At 53.3% G+C, this 16999-nt stretch overlaps 2 protein-coding genes across 2 annotated transcripts in view; one reads left to right on the forward strand and one right to left on the reverse strand.

Annotated features, from left to right (window-relative positions):
* The window catches only part of LOC119979667 (gamma-glutamyl hydrolase-like), a 32120-nt gene extending 24710 nt beyond the window's left edge, over positions 1-7410 (reverse strand). The window contains exon 1 of the mRNA XM_038822194.1: positions 7359-7410. Coding sequence (XP_038678122.1) covers positions 7359-7410 — 52 coding nt within the window. The remainder of the gene's footprint in view (positions 1-7358) is intronic.
* Positions 7411-8585: 1175 nt separating this feature from the next.
* On the forward strand, positions 8586-12244 carry LOC119979668 (calcium homeostasis modulator protein 1-like). Its single transcript, XM_038822195.1, has 2 exons — positions 8586-9174; positions 11783-12244. Exons 1-2 carry the CDS (start codon positions 8623-8625, stop codon positions 12242-12244), a joined length of 1014 nt encoding a protein of 337 aa, XP_038678123.1. The 5' UTR covers positions 8586-8622.
* The last annotated feature ends 4755 nt before the right edge of the window (positions 12245-16999 follow it).

Raw genomic sequence — 16999 nt, forward strand, 5'->3', positions numbered from 1 at the left:
GACTAGCTCTCTATCACATGGTGATGATGTTCATTGGCCTGTGCACTGTGACTATCTCCCTAGCCGTGTCCTGTGAGAGAGAGAGAGCCTTAATGCCCTGTGGGCTTTATAGTGGTGGTGTCCTGTCTGGTGATTGGTTGTTCTGTGTCGTGTGTGTTCATTGGTTATCGTGTGTGTCAATCACTGCCTGTCTGCATCTCATGATAAACATGAGTGGATATTATGACATCTCCCCCTTTTAAAATAAATTTTGGATTGTGGCTGTATATACATGTGTGACTATGTACAAGTGAGGAATGAATGAATTGTCAGAGGGTCAGTACTGAGGGAGTGCCGCACTGTCAGAGGGTCAGTACTGAGGGAGTGCCGCACTGTCAGAGGGTCAGTACTGAGGGAGTGCCGCACTGTCAGAGGGTCAGTACTGAGGGAGTGCCGCACTGTCAGAGGGTCAGTACTGAGGGAGTGCCGCACTGTCAGAGGGTCAGTACTGAGGGAGTGCCGCACTGTCAGAGGGTCAGTACTGAGGGAGTGCCGCACTGTCAGAGGGTCAGTACTGGGGGAGTGCCGCACTGTCAGAGGGTCAGTACTGAGGGAGTGCCGCACTGTCAGAGGGTCAGTACTGAGGGAGTGCTGCACGGTCAGAGGGTCAGTACTGAGGGAGTGCCGCACTGTCAGAGGGTCAGTACTGAGGGAGTGCCGCATTGTCAGAGGGTCAGTACTGAGGGAGTGCCGCACTGTCAGAGGGTCAGTACTGAGGGAGTGCCGCACTGTCAGACTGTCAGTACTGAGGGAGTGTTGTACGGTGTGTGTGTTTCACTGTGTATCAGTACGGTGTGTATGTATCACTGTGTACTGGTCAGTGTGTGTGTATGACTGTGTATCGGTCCGGTGTGTGTATCACTGTGTATCAGTATGGTGTGTATGTATCACTGTGTATCGGTACGGTGTGTGTGTATCACTGTGTATCAGTACGGTGTGTGTATCACTGTGTATCAGTACGGTGTGTATGTATCACTGTGTATCGGTACGGTGTGTGTGTATCACTGTGTATCAGTACGGTGTGTGTATCACTGTGTATCGGTGCAGTGTGTGTGTATCACTGTGTATCAGTACGGTGTGTGTATCACTGTGTATCGGTGCAGTGTGTGTGTATCACTGTATCAGTACGGTGTGTGTATCACTGTGTATCGGTGCAGTGTGTGTGTATCACTGTGTATCAGTACGGTGTGTGTATCACTGTGTATCGGTGCAGTGTGTGTGTATCTCTGTGTATCAGTGCGGTGTGTGTGTGTCACTGTGTATCGGTACGGTGTGTGCGTTTCACTGTGTATCAGTACGGTGTGTGTATCACTGTGTATCAGTACGGTGTGTGTGTATCACTGTGTATCGGTACGGTGTGTGTGTATCACTGTGTATCGGTATGGTGTGTGTGTGTCACTGTGTATCAGTACGGTGTGTGTATCACTGTGTATCAGTACGGTGTGTGTGTGTCACTGTGTATCGGTACGGTGTGTGTGTATCACTGTGTATCAGTACGGTGTGTGTGTATCACTGTGTATCGGTATGGTGTGTGTGTATCACGGTGTAGCAGTACGGTGTGTGTATCACTGTGTATCGGTACGGTGTGTGTGTATCACTGTGTATCGGTATGGTGTGTGTGTATCACGGTGTAGCAGTACGGTGTGTGTATCACGGTGTAGCAGTACGGTGTGTGTATCACTGTGTATCGGTACGGTGTGTGTGTATCACTGTGTATCAGTACGGTGTGTGTGTGTCACTGTGTATCGGTACGGTGTGTGTGTATCACTGTGTATCAGTACGGTGTGTGTGTATCATTGTGTATCGGTACGGTGTGTGTGTATCACTGTGTATCAGTACGGTGTGTGTGTATCACTGTGTATCAGTATGGTGTGTGTGTATCACTGTGTATCGGTACGGTGTGTGTATCACTGTGTATCGGTACGGAGTGTGTATCACTGTGTATCGGGACGGTGTGTGTGTGTCCCTGTGTATCGGTACGGTGTGTGTATCACTGTGTAGCAGTACGGTGTGTGTGTATCACTGTGTATCGGTACGGTGTGTGTGTATCACTGTGTATCAGTACGGTGTATGTGTATCACTGTGTATCGGTATGGTGTGTGTATAACTGTGTATCGGTACGGTGTGTGTGTGTCACTGTGCCTCGGTCTGGTGTGTGTGTATCAGTAGTGTGTGTGTGTTTCACTGTGTTTTTAAAAATTTTGATTACCCAATTATTTTTTCCAATTAAGGGGCAATTCAGCGTGGCCAATCCACGTACCCTGCACATCTTTGGGTTGTGGGGGCGAAACCCACGCAGACACGGGGAGAATGTGCAAACTCCACACGGACAGTGACCCAGAGCCGGGATCGAACCTGGGACCTCGGCGCCATGAGGCAGTTGTGCTAACCACTGAGCCACCGTACTGCCCCTGTTTCACTGTGTTTCAGTATGGTGTGTATGTTTCACTGTGTATCAGTACGGTGTGTGTGTATCACTGTGTATCAGTACGGTGTGTATGTTTCACTGTGTATCAGTACGGTGTGTGTGTATCACTGTGTATCGGTACGGTGTGTGTGTATCACTGTGTATCGGTACGGTGTGTGTGTATCACTGTGTATCGGTATGGTGTGTGTATCACTGTGTATCGGTACGGTGTGTGTATCACTGTGTATCGGTATGGTGTGTGTATCACTGTGTATCGGTACGGTGTGTGTGTATCACTGTGTATCAGTACGGTGTGTGTATCACTGTGTATCAGTACGGTGTGTGTATCACTGTGTATCGGGACGGTGTGTGTGTGTCACTGTGTATCAGTACGGTGTGTGTATCACTGTGTATCAGTACGGTGTGTGTGTATCACTGTGTATCGGTACGGTGTGTGTGTATCACTGTGTATCGGTACGGTGTGTGTGTATCACTGTGTATCAGTACGGTGTGTGTGTGTCACTGTGTATCGGTACGGTGTGTGTGTATCACTGTGTATCAGTACGGTGTGTGTGTGTCACTGTGTATCAGTACGGTGTGTGTATCACTGTGTATCAGTATGGTGTGTGTGTATCACTGTGTATCGGTACGGTGTGTGTGTATCACTGTGTATCAGTACGGTGTGTGTGTCACTGTGTATCGGTACGGTCTGTGTGTATCACTGTGTATCAGTACGGTGTGTGTGTGTCACTGTGTATCGGTACGGTGTGTGTGTATCACTGTGTATCAGTACGGTGTGTGTATCACTGTGTATCGGGACGGTGTGTGTGTATCACTGTGTATCGGGATGTTCTGTGTGTATCACTGTGTATCGGGACGGTGTGTGTGTGTCCCTGTGTATCGGTACGGTGTGTGTGTGTCACTGTGTATCGGGACGGTGTGTGTGTGTCCCTGTGTGTTGATACGATCTGTGTTTGTATATTGCTTGGGAGAGTTTTATTTTTGGAATAAGAATTGAATCAGTCATTAATCAGAGGCTTTGGAAAAGATTATTTCAAATCGTATGGAAATTTTCAGTGAGGAAATTGTTTTTGTCATTTAAACACTTCTCACACATTCAAATATATTCAAATTGAAACAGGATTCTGTCAACAAATGAGCAAACAACTCATTTCTCTGTCACTTAACTTTCCTGTTGCAATGTGATCGCAAATCAACAGTGTTTATTCCACATCTTCCTCCAGGAAGTGATAGTTAGGGACTTGTCCACGGCAATCAGTTCAATGGGAAACTGAATTTTTTGATGTTTCAGGTTTAAGGTCAGATTGGGTGAATCTGGGGTGTAAGAGGACATTGACCCACACCCAGGCTGAGACGCGTGTTTGGACTGAGCAATGTGTGTGTCAGCCAGTACAGAGGCAGATCCGAGCTGTATCTGTGCTAATAGTTTTAAAGCCAATAAAGTTATGCACATGAGATCAAAAAGACTTCTTCAGACCTACCGAAGTGTAAACAGTACCCAACAAATAGCAAAATACTGTGGATGCTGGAATCTGAAACAAAAACAGAGAATGCTGCAAACCTCAGCAGGCCTGGCAGCATCTGTAGGGAGAGAAATCAGAGTTAAAGTTTCCAGCCTGTATGACCCTCCCACGGAACTAAAGAGAGGGAAAAATGTGTTGAATGATATACTGTCTAAAAGGACGGGAACAACGGAAACACTGATTAGTAGGAGCTGGGAGAGATTGCAACAAAGATATAGCAAAGCATCAGAACAAGTGACTGATGGCCCGGTAATGAGTGGGGGAATGGGAGGGGAAGAGGGGTTGGGGGGGGGGGGGGGAGTGGGGGATGGGGGGGGGGGAGTGGGGGATGGGGGGGTGGGAGTGGGGGATGGGAGGGGAGTGGGGATGGGGGGGAGTGGGGGATGGGGGGGAGTGGGGGGGGGGAGTGGGGGATGGGGGGAGTGTGGGATGGGGGGGGAGAGTGGGGGATGGGAGGAGTGGGGGATGGGGGGGGAGTGGGGGGGGGGAGTGGGGGATGGGGGGAGTGGGGGATGGGAGGAGTGTGGGATGGGAGGAGTGTGGGATGGGGGGAGTGTGGGATGGGGGGAGTGTGGGATGGGGGGGAGTGGGGGTGGGGGATGGGGGGGGAGTGGGGGATGGGGGGGGAGTGGGGGGGGGTGGGGGATGGGGGGGAGTGGGGGATGGGGGGGGATGGGGGATGGGGGGGAGTGGGGGATGGGGATGGGGGGGAGTGGGGGATGGGGGGGGAGTGGGGGGGGAGTGGGGGATGGGGGGGGAGTGGGGGATGGGGGGGGAGTGGGGATGGGGGGGGAGTGGGGGATGGGGGGGGAGTGGGGGATGGGGGGGAGTGGGGGGTGGGGGGGAGTGGGGGGTGGGGGGGAGTGGGGGATGGGGGGGAGTGGGGGAGTGGGGGATGGGGGAGGAGTGGGGGGTGGGGGGGAGTGGGGGATGGGGGGGAGTGGGGGATGGGGGGGGAGTGGGGGATGGGGGGAGTGGGGGATGGGAGGAGTGGGGGATGGGAGGAGTGGGGGATGGGAGGAGTGGGGGATGGGGGGATGGGGGGGAGTGGGGGATGGGGGGGAGTGGGGGATGGGGGGGGAGTGGGGGATGGGGGGGATGGGGGGGGGAGTTGGGGATGGGGGGGAGTTGGGGATGGGGGGGAGTTGGGGATGGGGGGGAGTTGGGGATGGGGGGGGAGTGGGGGATGGGGGGGAGTGGGGGATGGGGGGGAGTGGGGGATGGGGGGGGGAGTGGGGATGGGGGGGGAGTGGGGATGGGGGGGAGTGGGGGAGTGGGGGATGGGGGGAGTGGGGGATGGGGGGGAGTGGGGGATGGGGGGGGAGTGGGGGGGGGGAGTGGGGGATGGGGGGGGGAGTGGGGGATGGGTGGGGGGGGAGTGGGGAATGGGTGGGGGGGAGTGGGGGGGGGAGTGGGGGATGGGTGGGGGAGGAGTGGGGGATGGGTGGGGGGGAGTGGGGGATGGGTGGGGGGGGAGTGGGGATGGGTGGGGGGGGGGAGTGGGGGATGGGGGGGGGAGTGGGGGATGGGTGGGGGGGGGAGTGGGGGATGGGTGGGGGGGGGAGTGGGGGATGGGCGGGGGTGTTATATTGGGCCAAAACATGAATGGCCTGGAACAAAAATGGTTAAGATGGAGGAGAAAGGGCACAGTGTAACCTTGTTGAATTCAATGTTGAGTTCTGAGGGCTGTAATGGGCCTAATTAGAAGATGAGGTGTGGCTCCAACTTTCGCTGCATTTCAGGGCTTCACTGGAGCCTTGCAGCCGGCCATGGACGGACGCATGAACATGAGAGCAAGGTGCTGAGTTCAAATGACCAGCGACAGGAAAGTTGTTGTCCTGCTTGCAGCCTGAGCGAAGGGGTTCTGCAAAGTGGTCACCAAGTCTGGGTTTAGTTTCCCCAATGTAGACGAGACCACATTGGGAGCAGTGAAAACAGTAGAGCAGATTGAAGGAGGTGCAAGTGAATCACTTTCCCCACCCCCAGCACCCTGTGTTACTGACTGTATCTGCTGATGTTAATCCAGCTCCCTCACACTGTCACTCAGTAACCCCTCTCCCCCAGCACCTCACACTGTCACTCAGTAACCCTCTCCCCCAGCACCTGTGTTACTGACTGTATATCTACTGATGTTAATCCAGCTCTCTCACACTGTCACTCAGTAACCCCTCTCCCCCAGCACCTGTGTTACTGACTGATACTCTATGATGTAATCCAGCTCCCTCCACTGTCACTCAGTAACCTCTCCCCAGCACCCTGTGTTACTGACTGTATCTCTACTGATGTTAATCCAGCTCCCTCACACTCACTCAGTAACCCTCTCCCCAAATCCCTCACACTGTCACTCAGTAACCCCTCTCCCCAGCACCCTCACACTGTCACTCAGTAACCCCTCTCCCCAGCTCCCCTCACACGGTCACTCAGTAACCCCTCTCCCCCAGCACCCTGTGTTACTGACTGTATCTCTACTGATGTTAATCCAGCTCCCTCACACTGTCACTCAGTAACCCCTCTCCCCCAGCACCCTGTGTTACTGACTGTATCTCTACTGATGTTAATCCAGCTCTCTCACACTGTCACTCAGTAACCCCTCTCCCCCAGCACCCCTGTGTTACTGACTGTATCTGTACTGATGTTAATCCATCTTTCTGGAAGATACTATTGGTGAATCCTTGCTGAGTCATGTATGTGGGAAACAGAAGGCGGGGGTGGGGAAATTTGGGGAAAGTGTGGGGATTGAGCAGGATGAACAGGGAAGAGAGATATAATAATCTTTATTGTCACAAGTAGGCTTACATTAACACTGCAATGAAGTTACTGTGAAAAGCCCCTAGTCGCCACATTCTGGCACCTGTTCGGGTACACAGAGGGAGAATTCAGAATGTCCAATTCACCCAACAGCACGTCTTTCGGGACTTGTGGGAGGAAACCGGAGCCTCCGGAGGAAACCCACGCAGACACGGGGAGAAGGTGCAGACTCCGCACAGACAGTGGCCCAAGCCGAGAATCGAAACTGGGATCCTGGTTCCAACCACTGTGTTACCCTGCTGGTTGGAGGAGGAATTGGATTAGTTGGGATTTTGATGGGCTGTCCTGGGATTGGTGGGGATTGGATTTTATCGAGTGAATGGGAAATGCGAGTCCGTTGTCTTCATTCCATAAAAACCACAGAGATGGAGACAGAGAAAATATTTAGCGAGGTTTTAGCAGCTTTAATATCCGTGTTTGAAACAGGACCTTACAGTGAGGCCCTCCCATCACATCATTCAACTCAATTTGTTTCCATCTCTCGTTCTCCCCGGCAACCTGCTCACAAAACATCAAACTTTCCCCGTGGTGTCTCCGGAATCTGTCCAACTTCCAATTACCACAAGCTCTGTGCTCTGGAAAATGCAGCCACTGGAGAGTTTTCCCACTCATTCCCATTGAATCCACTTTTCGGGATGCACCGTGAGGTCAGACTGGGTCAGGAGCTGCCCAGGGGACAGGGGGGGTTTGGAATTGTCAGCAATGAATCTGCCCACACAGACCCAGCGTCAGAGACAGAGTGGTTTGTGTTGTTAGGGTGTGGCTATGGGAGGAGACTGGATTGTAACACAGTGAGATAGAGAGGTAGAGTTACAGAGAAACGGTGTGAATTACACTGAGAGGGAGCGAGATAGCAGGATTGAGGGAGGGAGGGAAGTGAGAGGCAGAGAGAAAGGGGAGAGAGAAGGGAGGGAAAGAGAGAGGGAGGGGAGAGGGAGGGCGAGAGAAAGAGAGAGAGGGGAGAGAGACAGGGAGGGAGAGAGACAGGGAGGGAGAGAGACAGGGAGGGAGACAGGGAGGGGGAGAGAGAGAGAGAGGGAGGGGGAGAGAGAGAGAGAGAGGGAGGGGGAGAGAGAGAGAGGGAGGGGGAGAGGGAGGGCGAGAGAAAGAGGCAGAGAGAGGGGAGAGAGACAGGGAAGGAGACAGGGAGGGGGAGAGAGAGAGAGAGGGAGGGGGAGAGAGAGAGAGGGAGGGGGAGAGGGAGGGGGAGGGGGAGAGGGAGGGCGAGAGAAAGAGGCAGAGAGAGGGGAGAGAGACAGGGAGAGAGGGGGAGAGAGAGAGGGAGGGAAAGAGAGAGGGAGGAAAGAGAGAGGGCGAGAGAAAGAGGCAGAGAGAGGGGAGAGAAAGGGAGGGAGACAGGGAGGGGGAGAGAGAGAGAGGGAGGGGGAGAGAGAGAGAGAGAGGGAGGGAGAGAGAGAGAGAGGGAGGGAAAGAGAGAGGGAGGGGAGAGGGAGGGTGAGAGAAAGAGGCAGAGAGAGGGGAGAGAAAGACAAGGGAGGGAGAGAGACAGGGAGGGAGAGAGACAGGGAGAGCGTGAGGGGGAGAGAGGGAGGGGGAGAGAGGGAGGGGGTGAGAGAGACAGGGAGGGGGAGGGAGGGAGAGAGGGAGGGGAGGGAGGGGAGAGGGTGCGGGAGAGAGGGGAGATGGAGGGAAAGATGGTGTAGTGGGAGGGAAGGGAAGGGAGGGAGAGGGGGAGAGGGAGGGAAAAAAGAGAGGAGAGTGAGAGTGGGAGAGAGGGAAAGAGAGCTAGCGTGGGAGAGAGGGAAAGAGGGGTGGGGGAATCTCAATATTCTGGAGCAGTGGGAAAAGTAAAAGGTCAGAAGAATGGATAAATTCCGGATGATTTTCCAGTTCCTGCAATCGAACCAGGAATCCTTTCTGAATGGGATGTGTGGTGTTCTGGCTTTGGCCAGCGCTCACATTTATTCCGCTTTTGATTTTAACTGTCCCTGTCTGCCCGGCTATAACCTGTTTTATGGATTAGGGGTCATGTCGGTGCCTCCTGTGGTTTTATTCCTCTTGGGCTTTGTGCTGAATAACAATGTGTCGGTGCTGATGGAGGAGTGGAGGCGGCCGGAGGGGCTGCGGGGGAAGGAGAGGGGGGTTCTCCGCTACATGTGCTGCTCCATGGCACAGAGAGCCCTCATCGCCCCGGCCACCTGGCTCAGTGTCACCCTGCTGGACGGCAAATGCTTCATCTGTGCTTTCAGTGAGGGGCTGGACCCCCACATACTCATCCTCAACAACTCAACCATCCTCCCGGCACACAGCCAGCTCCGCAGCCTCCTCTCCACCATCCCCTGTCCCGAAGCCTTTCAGCAGGAGGCAGGACTGTCCCGGGAGGCAGCAACTCGGTACCTGCGCTGCCTGTCCCAGGTGAGTGAGTCCTGACCCGGGTCCAACCGGGAGAGACACAGATTGATGGGGACAGTGTAGAGGGAGCCTTTACTCTGTATCTAACCCCGTGCTGTACCTGTCCTGGGAGTGTTTGATGGGGACAGTGTAGACGGAAGCTTTACTCTGTATCTAACCCCGTGCTGTACCTGTCCTGGGAGTGTTTGATGGGGACAGTGTAGAGGGAGCTTTACTCTGTATCTAACCCTGTGCTGTACCTGCCCTGGGAGTGTTTGATGGGGATAGTGTAGAGGGAGCTTTACTCTGAATCTAACCCCGTGCTGTACCTGTCCTGGGATGGTTTGATGGGGACAGTGTAGAGGGAGCTTTACTCTCTATCTAACCCCGTGCTGTACCTGTCCTGGGAGTGTCTGATGGGGACAGTGTAGAGGGAGCTTTACTCTGTATCTAACCCCGTGCTGTACCTGTCCTGGGAGTGTTTGATGGGGACAGTGTAGACGGAGCTTTACTCTGTATCTAACCCCGTGCTGTACCTGTCCTGGGAGTGTTTGATGGGGACAGTGTAGACGGAGCTTTACTCTGTATCTAACCCCGTGCTGTACCTGTCCTGGGAGTGTCTGATGGGGACAGTGCAGAGGGAGCTTTACTCTGTATCTAACCCCGTGCTGTATCTGTCCTGGGAGTGTTTGATGGGTACAGGGTAGACGGAGCTTTACCCTGTATCTAACCCCGTGCTGTACCTGTCCTGGGAGTGTTTGATGGCGACAGTGTAGAGGGAGCTTTACTCTGTATCTAACCCCGTGCTGTACCTGTCCTGGGAGTGTTTGATGGGGACAGTGTAGACGGAGCTTTACTCTGTATCTAACCCCGTGCTGTACCTGTCCTGGGAGTGTGTGATGGGGACACTGTAGAAGGAGCTTTACCCTGTATCTAACTCCCTGCTGTCCCTGTCCTGGGAGTGTTTGATGGGGACAGTGTAGACGGAACTTTACTCTGTATCTAACCCTGTGCTGTACCTGTCCTGGGAGTGTTTGATGGGGACAGTGTAGAGGGAGCTTTACTCTGTATCTAACCCCGTGCTGTACCTGTCCTGGGAGTGTTTGATGGCGACAGTGTAGAGGGAGCTTTACTCTGTATCTAACCCCGTGCTGTACCTGTCCTGGGAGTGTTTGATGGGGACAGTGTAGACGGAACTTTACTCTGTATCTAACCCTGTGCTGTACCTGTCCTGGGAGTGTTTGATGGGGACAGTGTAGACGGAACTTTACTCTGTATCTAACCCTGTGCTGTACCTGTCCTGGGAGTGTTTGATGGGGACAGTGTAGAGGGAGCTTTACTCTGTATCTAACCCCGTGCTGTACCTGTCCTGGGAGTGTTTGATGGGGACAGTGTAGAGGGAGCTTTACTCTGTATCTAACCCCGTGCTGTACCTGTCCTGGGAGTGTTTGATGGGGACAGTGTAGACGGGGCTTTACTCTGTACCTAACCCCGTGCTGTACCTGTCCTGGGAGTGTTTGATGGGGAGTGTAGACGGAGCTTTACTCTGTATCTAACCCTGTGCTGTACCTGTCCTGGGAGTGTTTGATGGGGACAGTGTAGACGGAGCTTTACTCTGTATCTAACCCCGTGCTGTACCTGTCCTGGGAGTGTTTGATGGGGACAGTGTAGAAGGAGCTTTACTCTGTATCTAACCCCGTGCTGTCCCTGCCCTGGGAGTGTTTGATGGGGACAGTGTAGAGGGAGTTTTACTCTGTATCTAACACCGTGCTGTACCTGCCCTGGGAGTATTTGATGGGGACAGTGTAGAGGGAGCTTTACTCTGTATCTAACCCCGTGCTGTACCTGTCCTGGGAGTGGTTGGTGGGGACAGTGTAGAGGGAGCTTTACTCTGTATCTAACCCCGTGCTGTACCTGTCCTGGGAGTGTTTGATGGGGACAGTGTAGAGGGAGCTTTACTCTGTATCTAACCCCGTGCTGTACCTGTCCTGGGAGTATTTGATGGGGACAGTGTAGAGGGAGCTTTACTCTGTATCTAACCCCGTGCTGTACCTGTCCTGGGAGTGTTTGATGGGGACAGTGTAGAGGGAGCTTTACTCTGTATCTAACCCCGTGCTGTAGCTGTCCTGGGAGTGTTTGATGGGGACAGTGTAGAAGGAGCTTTACTCTGTATCTAACCCCGTGCTGTCCCTGCCCTGGGAGTGTTTGATGGGGACAGTGTAGAGGGAGTTTTACTCTGTATCTAACACCGTGCTGTACCTGCCCTGGGAGTATTTGATGGGGACAGTGTAGAGGGAGCTTTACTCTGTATCTAACCCCGTGCTGTACCTGTCCTGGGAGTGTTTGATGGGGACAGTGTAGAGGGAGCTTTACTCTGTATCTAACCCCGTGCTGTACCTGTCCTGGGAGTGTTTGATGGGGACAGTGTAGAGGGAGCTTTACTCTGTATCTAACCCCATGCTGTACCTGTCCTGGGAGTGTTTGATGACGAGAGTAGAGAGAGATGAGAGTGATGGGTGGAAGTGATGGCAAAACTTCTCAGGTCGTTGAGTTATTAGGCATGACCTGAAATGAGTTTGTTTGTGCTGGGGTTGAGGTGGTGACTGAGGTTTTTTGTGCTGTTCCCTCACAGGCTGTGGGTTGGTGCTTCATCTTGATTATGACATTCTTGGCTTTCCTGGTGAGAGCCATGCGACCGTGCTTCACCCAAGTTGCTTTCCTCAAGACAAAATATTGGTCTCATTATATTGACATTGAACGCAAGCTCTTTGAGGAAACCTGCACGGAACACGCTAAGAGTTTTGCCAAGGTCTGTATCCAGCAGTTCTTTGAGGGAATGCAGGATGAGATTGTCATGAGTTATAGTCGCTATCAACCACCATTACCCCATGACACCGAGGTCGGCAAAGAACAGGAAAAGCTCTTGGGCATCACGGACAGCAAGAATATGAACAAACTGTTGAGGAACTGGCACAAGTTGAAGCCACCTCTGAACGTGAAGACGGGAGTGAAGGACGATGCTGAGCAGAATGGCTGTGTCTATAAATGTCCTCAACCACACAGGGAGAATATTGTCTTCTACAGCAAGGTGTAAACGTGAGATGTGTGTCACGGTCTGCGTTACTGTGTCGGTGTCACGGTCTGCGTTACTGTGTCGGTGTCACGGTCTGCGTTACTGTGTCGGTGTCACGGTCTGCGTTACTGTGTCGGTGTCACGGCCTGCATTACTGTCATGGCCTGCGTTACTGTGTCGGTGTCACGGCCTGCGTTACTGTGTCGGTGTCACGGCCTGTGTTACTGTGTCGGTGTCACGGCCTGCGTTACTGTGTCGGTGTCACGGCCTGTGTTACTGTGTCGGTGTCACGGCCTGTGTTACTGTGTCGGTGTCACGGTCTGCGTTACAGTGTTAATGTCACGGCCTGCGTTACAGTGTTAATGTCATGGCCTGCGTTACAGTGTTAATGTCACGGCCTGCGTTACTGTCATGGCCTGTGTTACTGTGTCGGTGTCATGGCCTGTGTTACTGTGTCGGTGTCATGGCCTGTGTTACTGTGTCGGTGTCATGGCCTGCGTTACTGTGTCGGTGTCATGGCCTGTGTTACTGTGTCGGTGTCACGGCCTGCGTTACTGTCATGGGCTGTGTTACTGTGTCGGTGTCACAGTCTGTGTTACTGTGTCGGTGTCATGGCCTGCGTTACTGTGTCGGTGTCATGGCCTGTGTTACTGTGTCGGTGTCATGGCCTGCGTTACTGTGTCGGTGTCACGGCCTGCGTTACGGTGTCGGTGTCACGGCCTGTGTTACGGTGTCGGTGTCACGGCCTGCGTTACGGTGTCGGTGTCACGGCCTGCGTTACTGTGTCGGTGTCACGGCCTGTGTTACTGCGTCGGTGTCACGGCCTGCGTTACTGTGTCGGTGTCATGGCCTGTGTTACGACATGGCTGCAATCTCCATTATCATTAAAACATTTAGCGTGCTGGATTAGTGTTACCTAGTGCAGGTCCTGCTTTAGGAACTCTCAGATAGTCAGCATTCTCAGAATATTAAAGCAAACACTCCTCAGGAAGGTAGCCTGGAAACGTGGCAGCATTGACATTAATGACACGGACCATCATTAAACTGCATCACAACAGCTTCATCCTCGAACTGAAGGACAGTCACTGCTGCCAACCTGGGGCAGGGCACTGAAGCCTGGGATAGAGGAGTGCAGTAACGTTCCCGGGATAGAGGAGTGCGGTAACGTTCCCGGGATAGAGGAGTGCGGTAACGTTCCCGGGATAGAGGAGAGCGGTAACGTTCCCGGGATAGAGGAGTGCGGCAACGTTCCCGGGATAGAGGAGTGCGGTAACGTTCCCGGGATAGAGGAGAGCGGTAACATTCCCGGGATAGAGGAGTGCAGTAACGTTCCCAGGATAGAGGAGAGCGGTAACATTCCCGGGATAGAGTGCGGTAACGTTCCCAGGATAGAGGAGTGCCGTAACGTTCCCAGGATAGAGTGCGGTAACGTTCCCGGGATAGAGGAGTGCCGTAACGTTCCCAGGATAGAGTGCGGTAACGTTCCCAGGATAGAGGAGTGCCGTAACGTTCCCAGGATAGAGTGCGGTAACGTTCCCGGGATAGAGTGCGGTAACGTTCCCGGAATAGAGTGCCGTAACGTTCCCGGGATAGAGTGCCGTAACATTCCCGGGATAGAGGAGTGCGGTAACGTTCCTGGGATAGAGGAGTGCAGTAACGTTCCCGGGATAGAGGAGTGCAGTAACGTTCCCAGGATAGAGGAGTGCAGTAACGCTCCCAGGATAGAGGAGTGCAGTAACGTTCCCAGGATAGAGGAGTGCAGTAACGCTCCCAGGATAGAGGAGTGCAGTAACGTTCCCAGGATAGAGGAGTGCAGTAACGTTCCCGGGATAGAGGAGTGCAGTAACGTTCCCGGGATAGAGGAGTACGGTAACGTTCCCGGGATAGAGGAGTGCGGTAACGTTCCCATAAGGGTTTCTTCTGGATTTAACCTTTCACCTTCAACATTGTCGAAGTGCCAGTTTAAGACCCATTGATGCCCTCCCAGTGCGCCCCCCCCCCTCCCAGTGCGCCCCCCACCCCCCCCTCCTCCCCCCCCGTATTGTTTACATTAAGGTGCCCATAGGGGAGGTGGGACTGATCTGGGAATATCCACCGACAGGAAAATCAATTGCATCTGGATGGGTGATGTTTCAAACCAAACTCACGATGGATGGAATATCAAAGACCATTTTGGTAAGGATGTTGTCACAAAGGGAATATTGAAGACCGGTTTGATGCTGGCCTCTGATTGGCCCATTCTTCTGTAGAGATCAATGCACCAGGACTAACACTTCGAGAATAAAACTCTGAAACCTTTCTCACTTTGACCCTTCATGTAATCTGGCAACCTATAATATATACCCCAGTGAGTCACATTCCACACACATTCTGGACAAAGTATTTATATTAAGGATGTGTTTAAAAATGAAAGGTTGTAATTGAGAAACAAGGATAAGAAGATGAAACATCAGAATTATTCATCCAAAGGACGATAAATCTTCAAAGGGTTAATTCCATCAGAAGTCAATGCAGGTAGAATGGCAGAGTGATTAGCACTACTACCTCACAGCTCCAGGCACCTGGGGCGATTCCCGGCTTCGGGTGACTGTGCGGAGTCTGCATGTTCTCCCGGGTCTGCACAGAACAAAGAAAAGTGCAATACAGGAACAGGCCCTTCGGCCCTCCAAGCCCGTGCCGACCATGCTGCCCGACTAAACTACAATCCTCTACACTTCCGGGGTCCGTATCCCTCTATTCCCATTCTATTCATGTATTTGTCAAGATGCCCCTTAAATGTCACTATCGTCCCTGCTTCCACCACCTCCTCCGGCAGCGAGTTCCAGGCACCCACTACCCTCTGTGTAAAAAAATTGCCTCTTACATCTACTCTAAAGCTTGTGGGCAGAGTTGTGGAACTTAGCAAGGCACCGATTGTGTCTCAGGCCCTGAAACCAGCACTGCTGAGATCTGCTACACCAGCTGCACTGCCCACAAGTATCCACTCCCCATCTGTGAACTGAGTCACTCACTTTCACCTGTTTGACCACAGCAGGCATCAGTTTTTTTTTTTTAAATTTAGAGTACCCAATTCGTTTTTTTTTTACAATTAAGGGCAGTTTAGCGCGGCTAATCCACCTACCCTGCACATCTTTGGGCTGTGGGGGCGAAACCCACACAAACACAGGGAGAATGTGCAAACTCCACACGGACAGTGACCCAGAGCCGGGATCGAACCGGAGACCTCGGCGCCGTGAGGCAGCAGGGCTGACCCACTGCGCCATCGTGCTGCCCTAGCAGGCATCACAGTTGACCTCAATCCTGATTCCATGCCATGTTCACACTGTGCAGCAGGCGATATAGACGGTGCTCCACCTGCTGATTGATCCCTGACACAATGAGGCCATTTAGAAGATTTCACAGTCCATCATTTTTCAGTAATTCAATATCAGTGCTGATGTACAACAGTGTCTTTATTGACAAGATCATTTAGATACAAAGGGAGTGGAATTAACTTACGTCCATTAAACAGGCATACAATGGATGCAAAGGACCCAATTTAAAGTGTCCTAACATCCTGTGCCTGAAATAGGTGTCAGACTATATTAGTTTCATAGAGTTTACAGTGCAGAAGGAGGCCATTCGGCCCATCGAGTCTGCATTGGCTCTTGGAAAGAGCACCCAACCCAAGGTCAACACCTCCACCCTATCCCCATAACCCAGTAACCCCACCCAACACTAAGGGCAATTTTGGACACTAAGGGGAATTTATCAGGTCCAATCCACCTAACCTGCACATCTTTGGACTGTGGGAGGAAACCGGAGCACCCGGAGGAAACCCACGCACACACGGGGAGGATGTGCAGACTCCGCACAGACAGTGACCCAAGCCGGAATCGAACCTGGGACCCTGGAGCTGTGAAGCGATTGTGCTATCCACAATGCTACCGTGCTGCCCTACCGTTCTGGACAGATTCAAGAGCTTGACACCTTCTGGGAAGTAAACGCCACACTGGACTTCCTTGAACTGCGCTTGTACCGTGGGCTCCGCCGAGAATCACTCGCTCCACAAGCAGCTCCTTCAGGGCCACCCACCACATTTTGATAGTCAATCAGGCAGCTCCATGGTCACCTTCACTGCCACCAGCCCCATGGTCACTCTCACTGCCACCAGCCCCATGGTCACTCTCACTGCCACCAGCTCCATGGTCACTCTCACTGCCACCAGCCCCATGGTCACTGCCACCAGCTCCATGGTCACTGCCACCAGCTCCATGGTCACTCTCACTGCCACCAGCCCCATGGTCACTCTCACTGCCACCAGCTCCATGGTCACTGCCACCAGCTCCATGGTCACTTTCACTGCCACCAGCTCCATGGTCACTCTCACTGCCACCAGCCCCATGGTCACTCTCACTGCCACCAGCCCCATGGTCACCTTCACTGCCACCAGCTCCATGGTCACTCTCACTGCCACCAGCCCCATGGTCACCTTCACTGCCACCAGCTCCATGGTCACTGCCACCAGCTCCATGGTCACTCTCACTGCCACCAGCTCCATGGTCACTCTCACTGCCACCAGCTCCATGGTCACTGCCACCAGCTCCATGGTCACCTTCACTGCCACCAGCCCCATGGTCACCTTCACTGCCACCAGCTCCATGGTCACTCTCACCAGCCCCATGGTCACTCTCACTGCCACCAGCTCCCTGGTCACTGCCACCAGCTCCATGGTCACTGCCACCAGCTCCATGGTCACTTTCACTGCCACCAGCTCCATGGTCACTGCCACCAGCT

This window comes from Scyliorhinus canicula, chromosome 16, assembly GCF_902713615.1.
Source record: "Scyliorhinus canicula chromosome 16, sScyCan1.1, whole genome shotgun sequence".
Lineage (NCBI taxonomy): Eukaryota > Metazoa > Chordata > Chondrichthyes > Carcharhiniformes > Scyliorhinidae > Scyliorhinus > Scyliorhinus canicula.

Bases quoted from the DNA above. Each gene is read 5' to 3' on its own strand.
- LOC119979668 (XM_038822195.1), top strand. From the start codon at position 8,623: ATGGATAAATTCCGGATGATTTTCCAGTTCCTGCAATCGAACCAGGAA. The intron at 9,175-11,782 runs GTGAGTGAGTCC...GTTCCCTCACAG, and splicing joins ACCTGCGCTGCCTGTCCCAG to GCTGTGGGTTGGTGCTTCAT.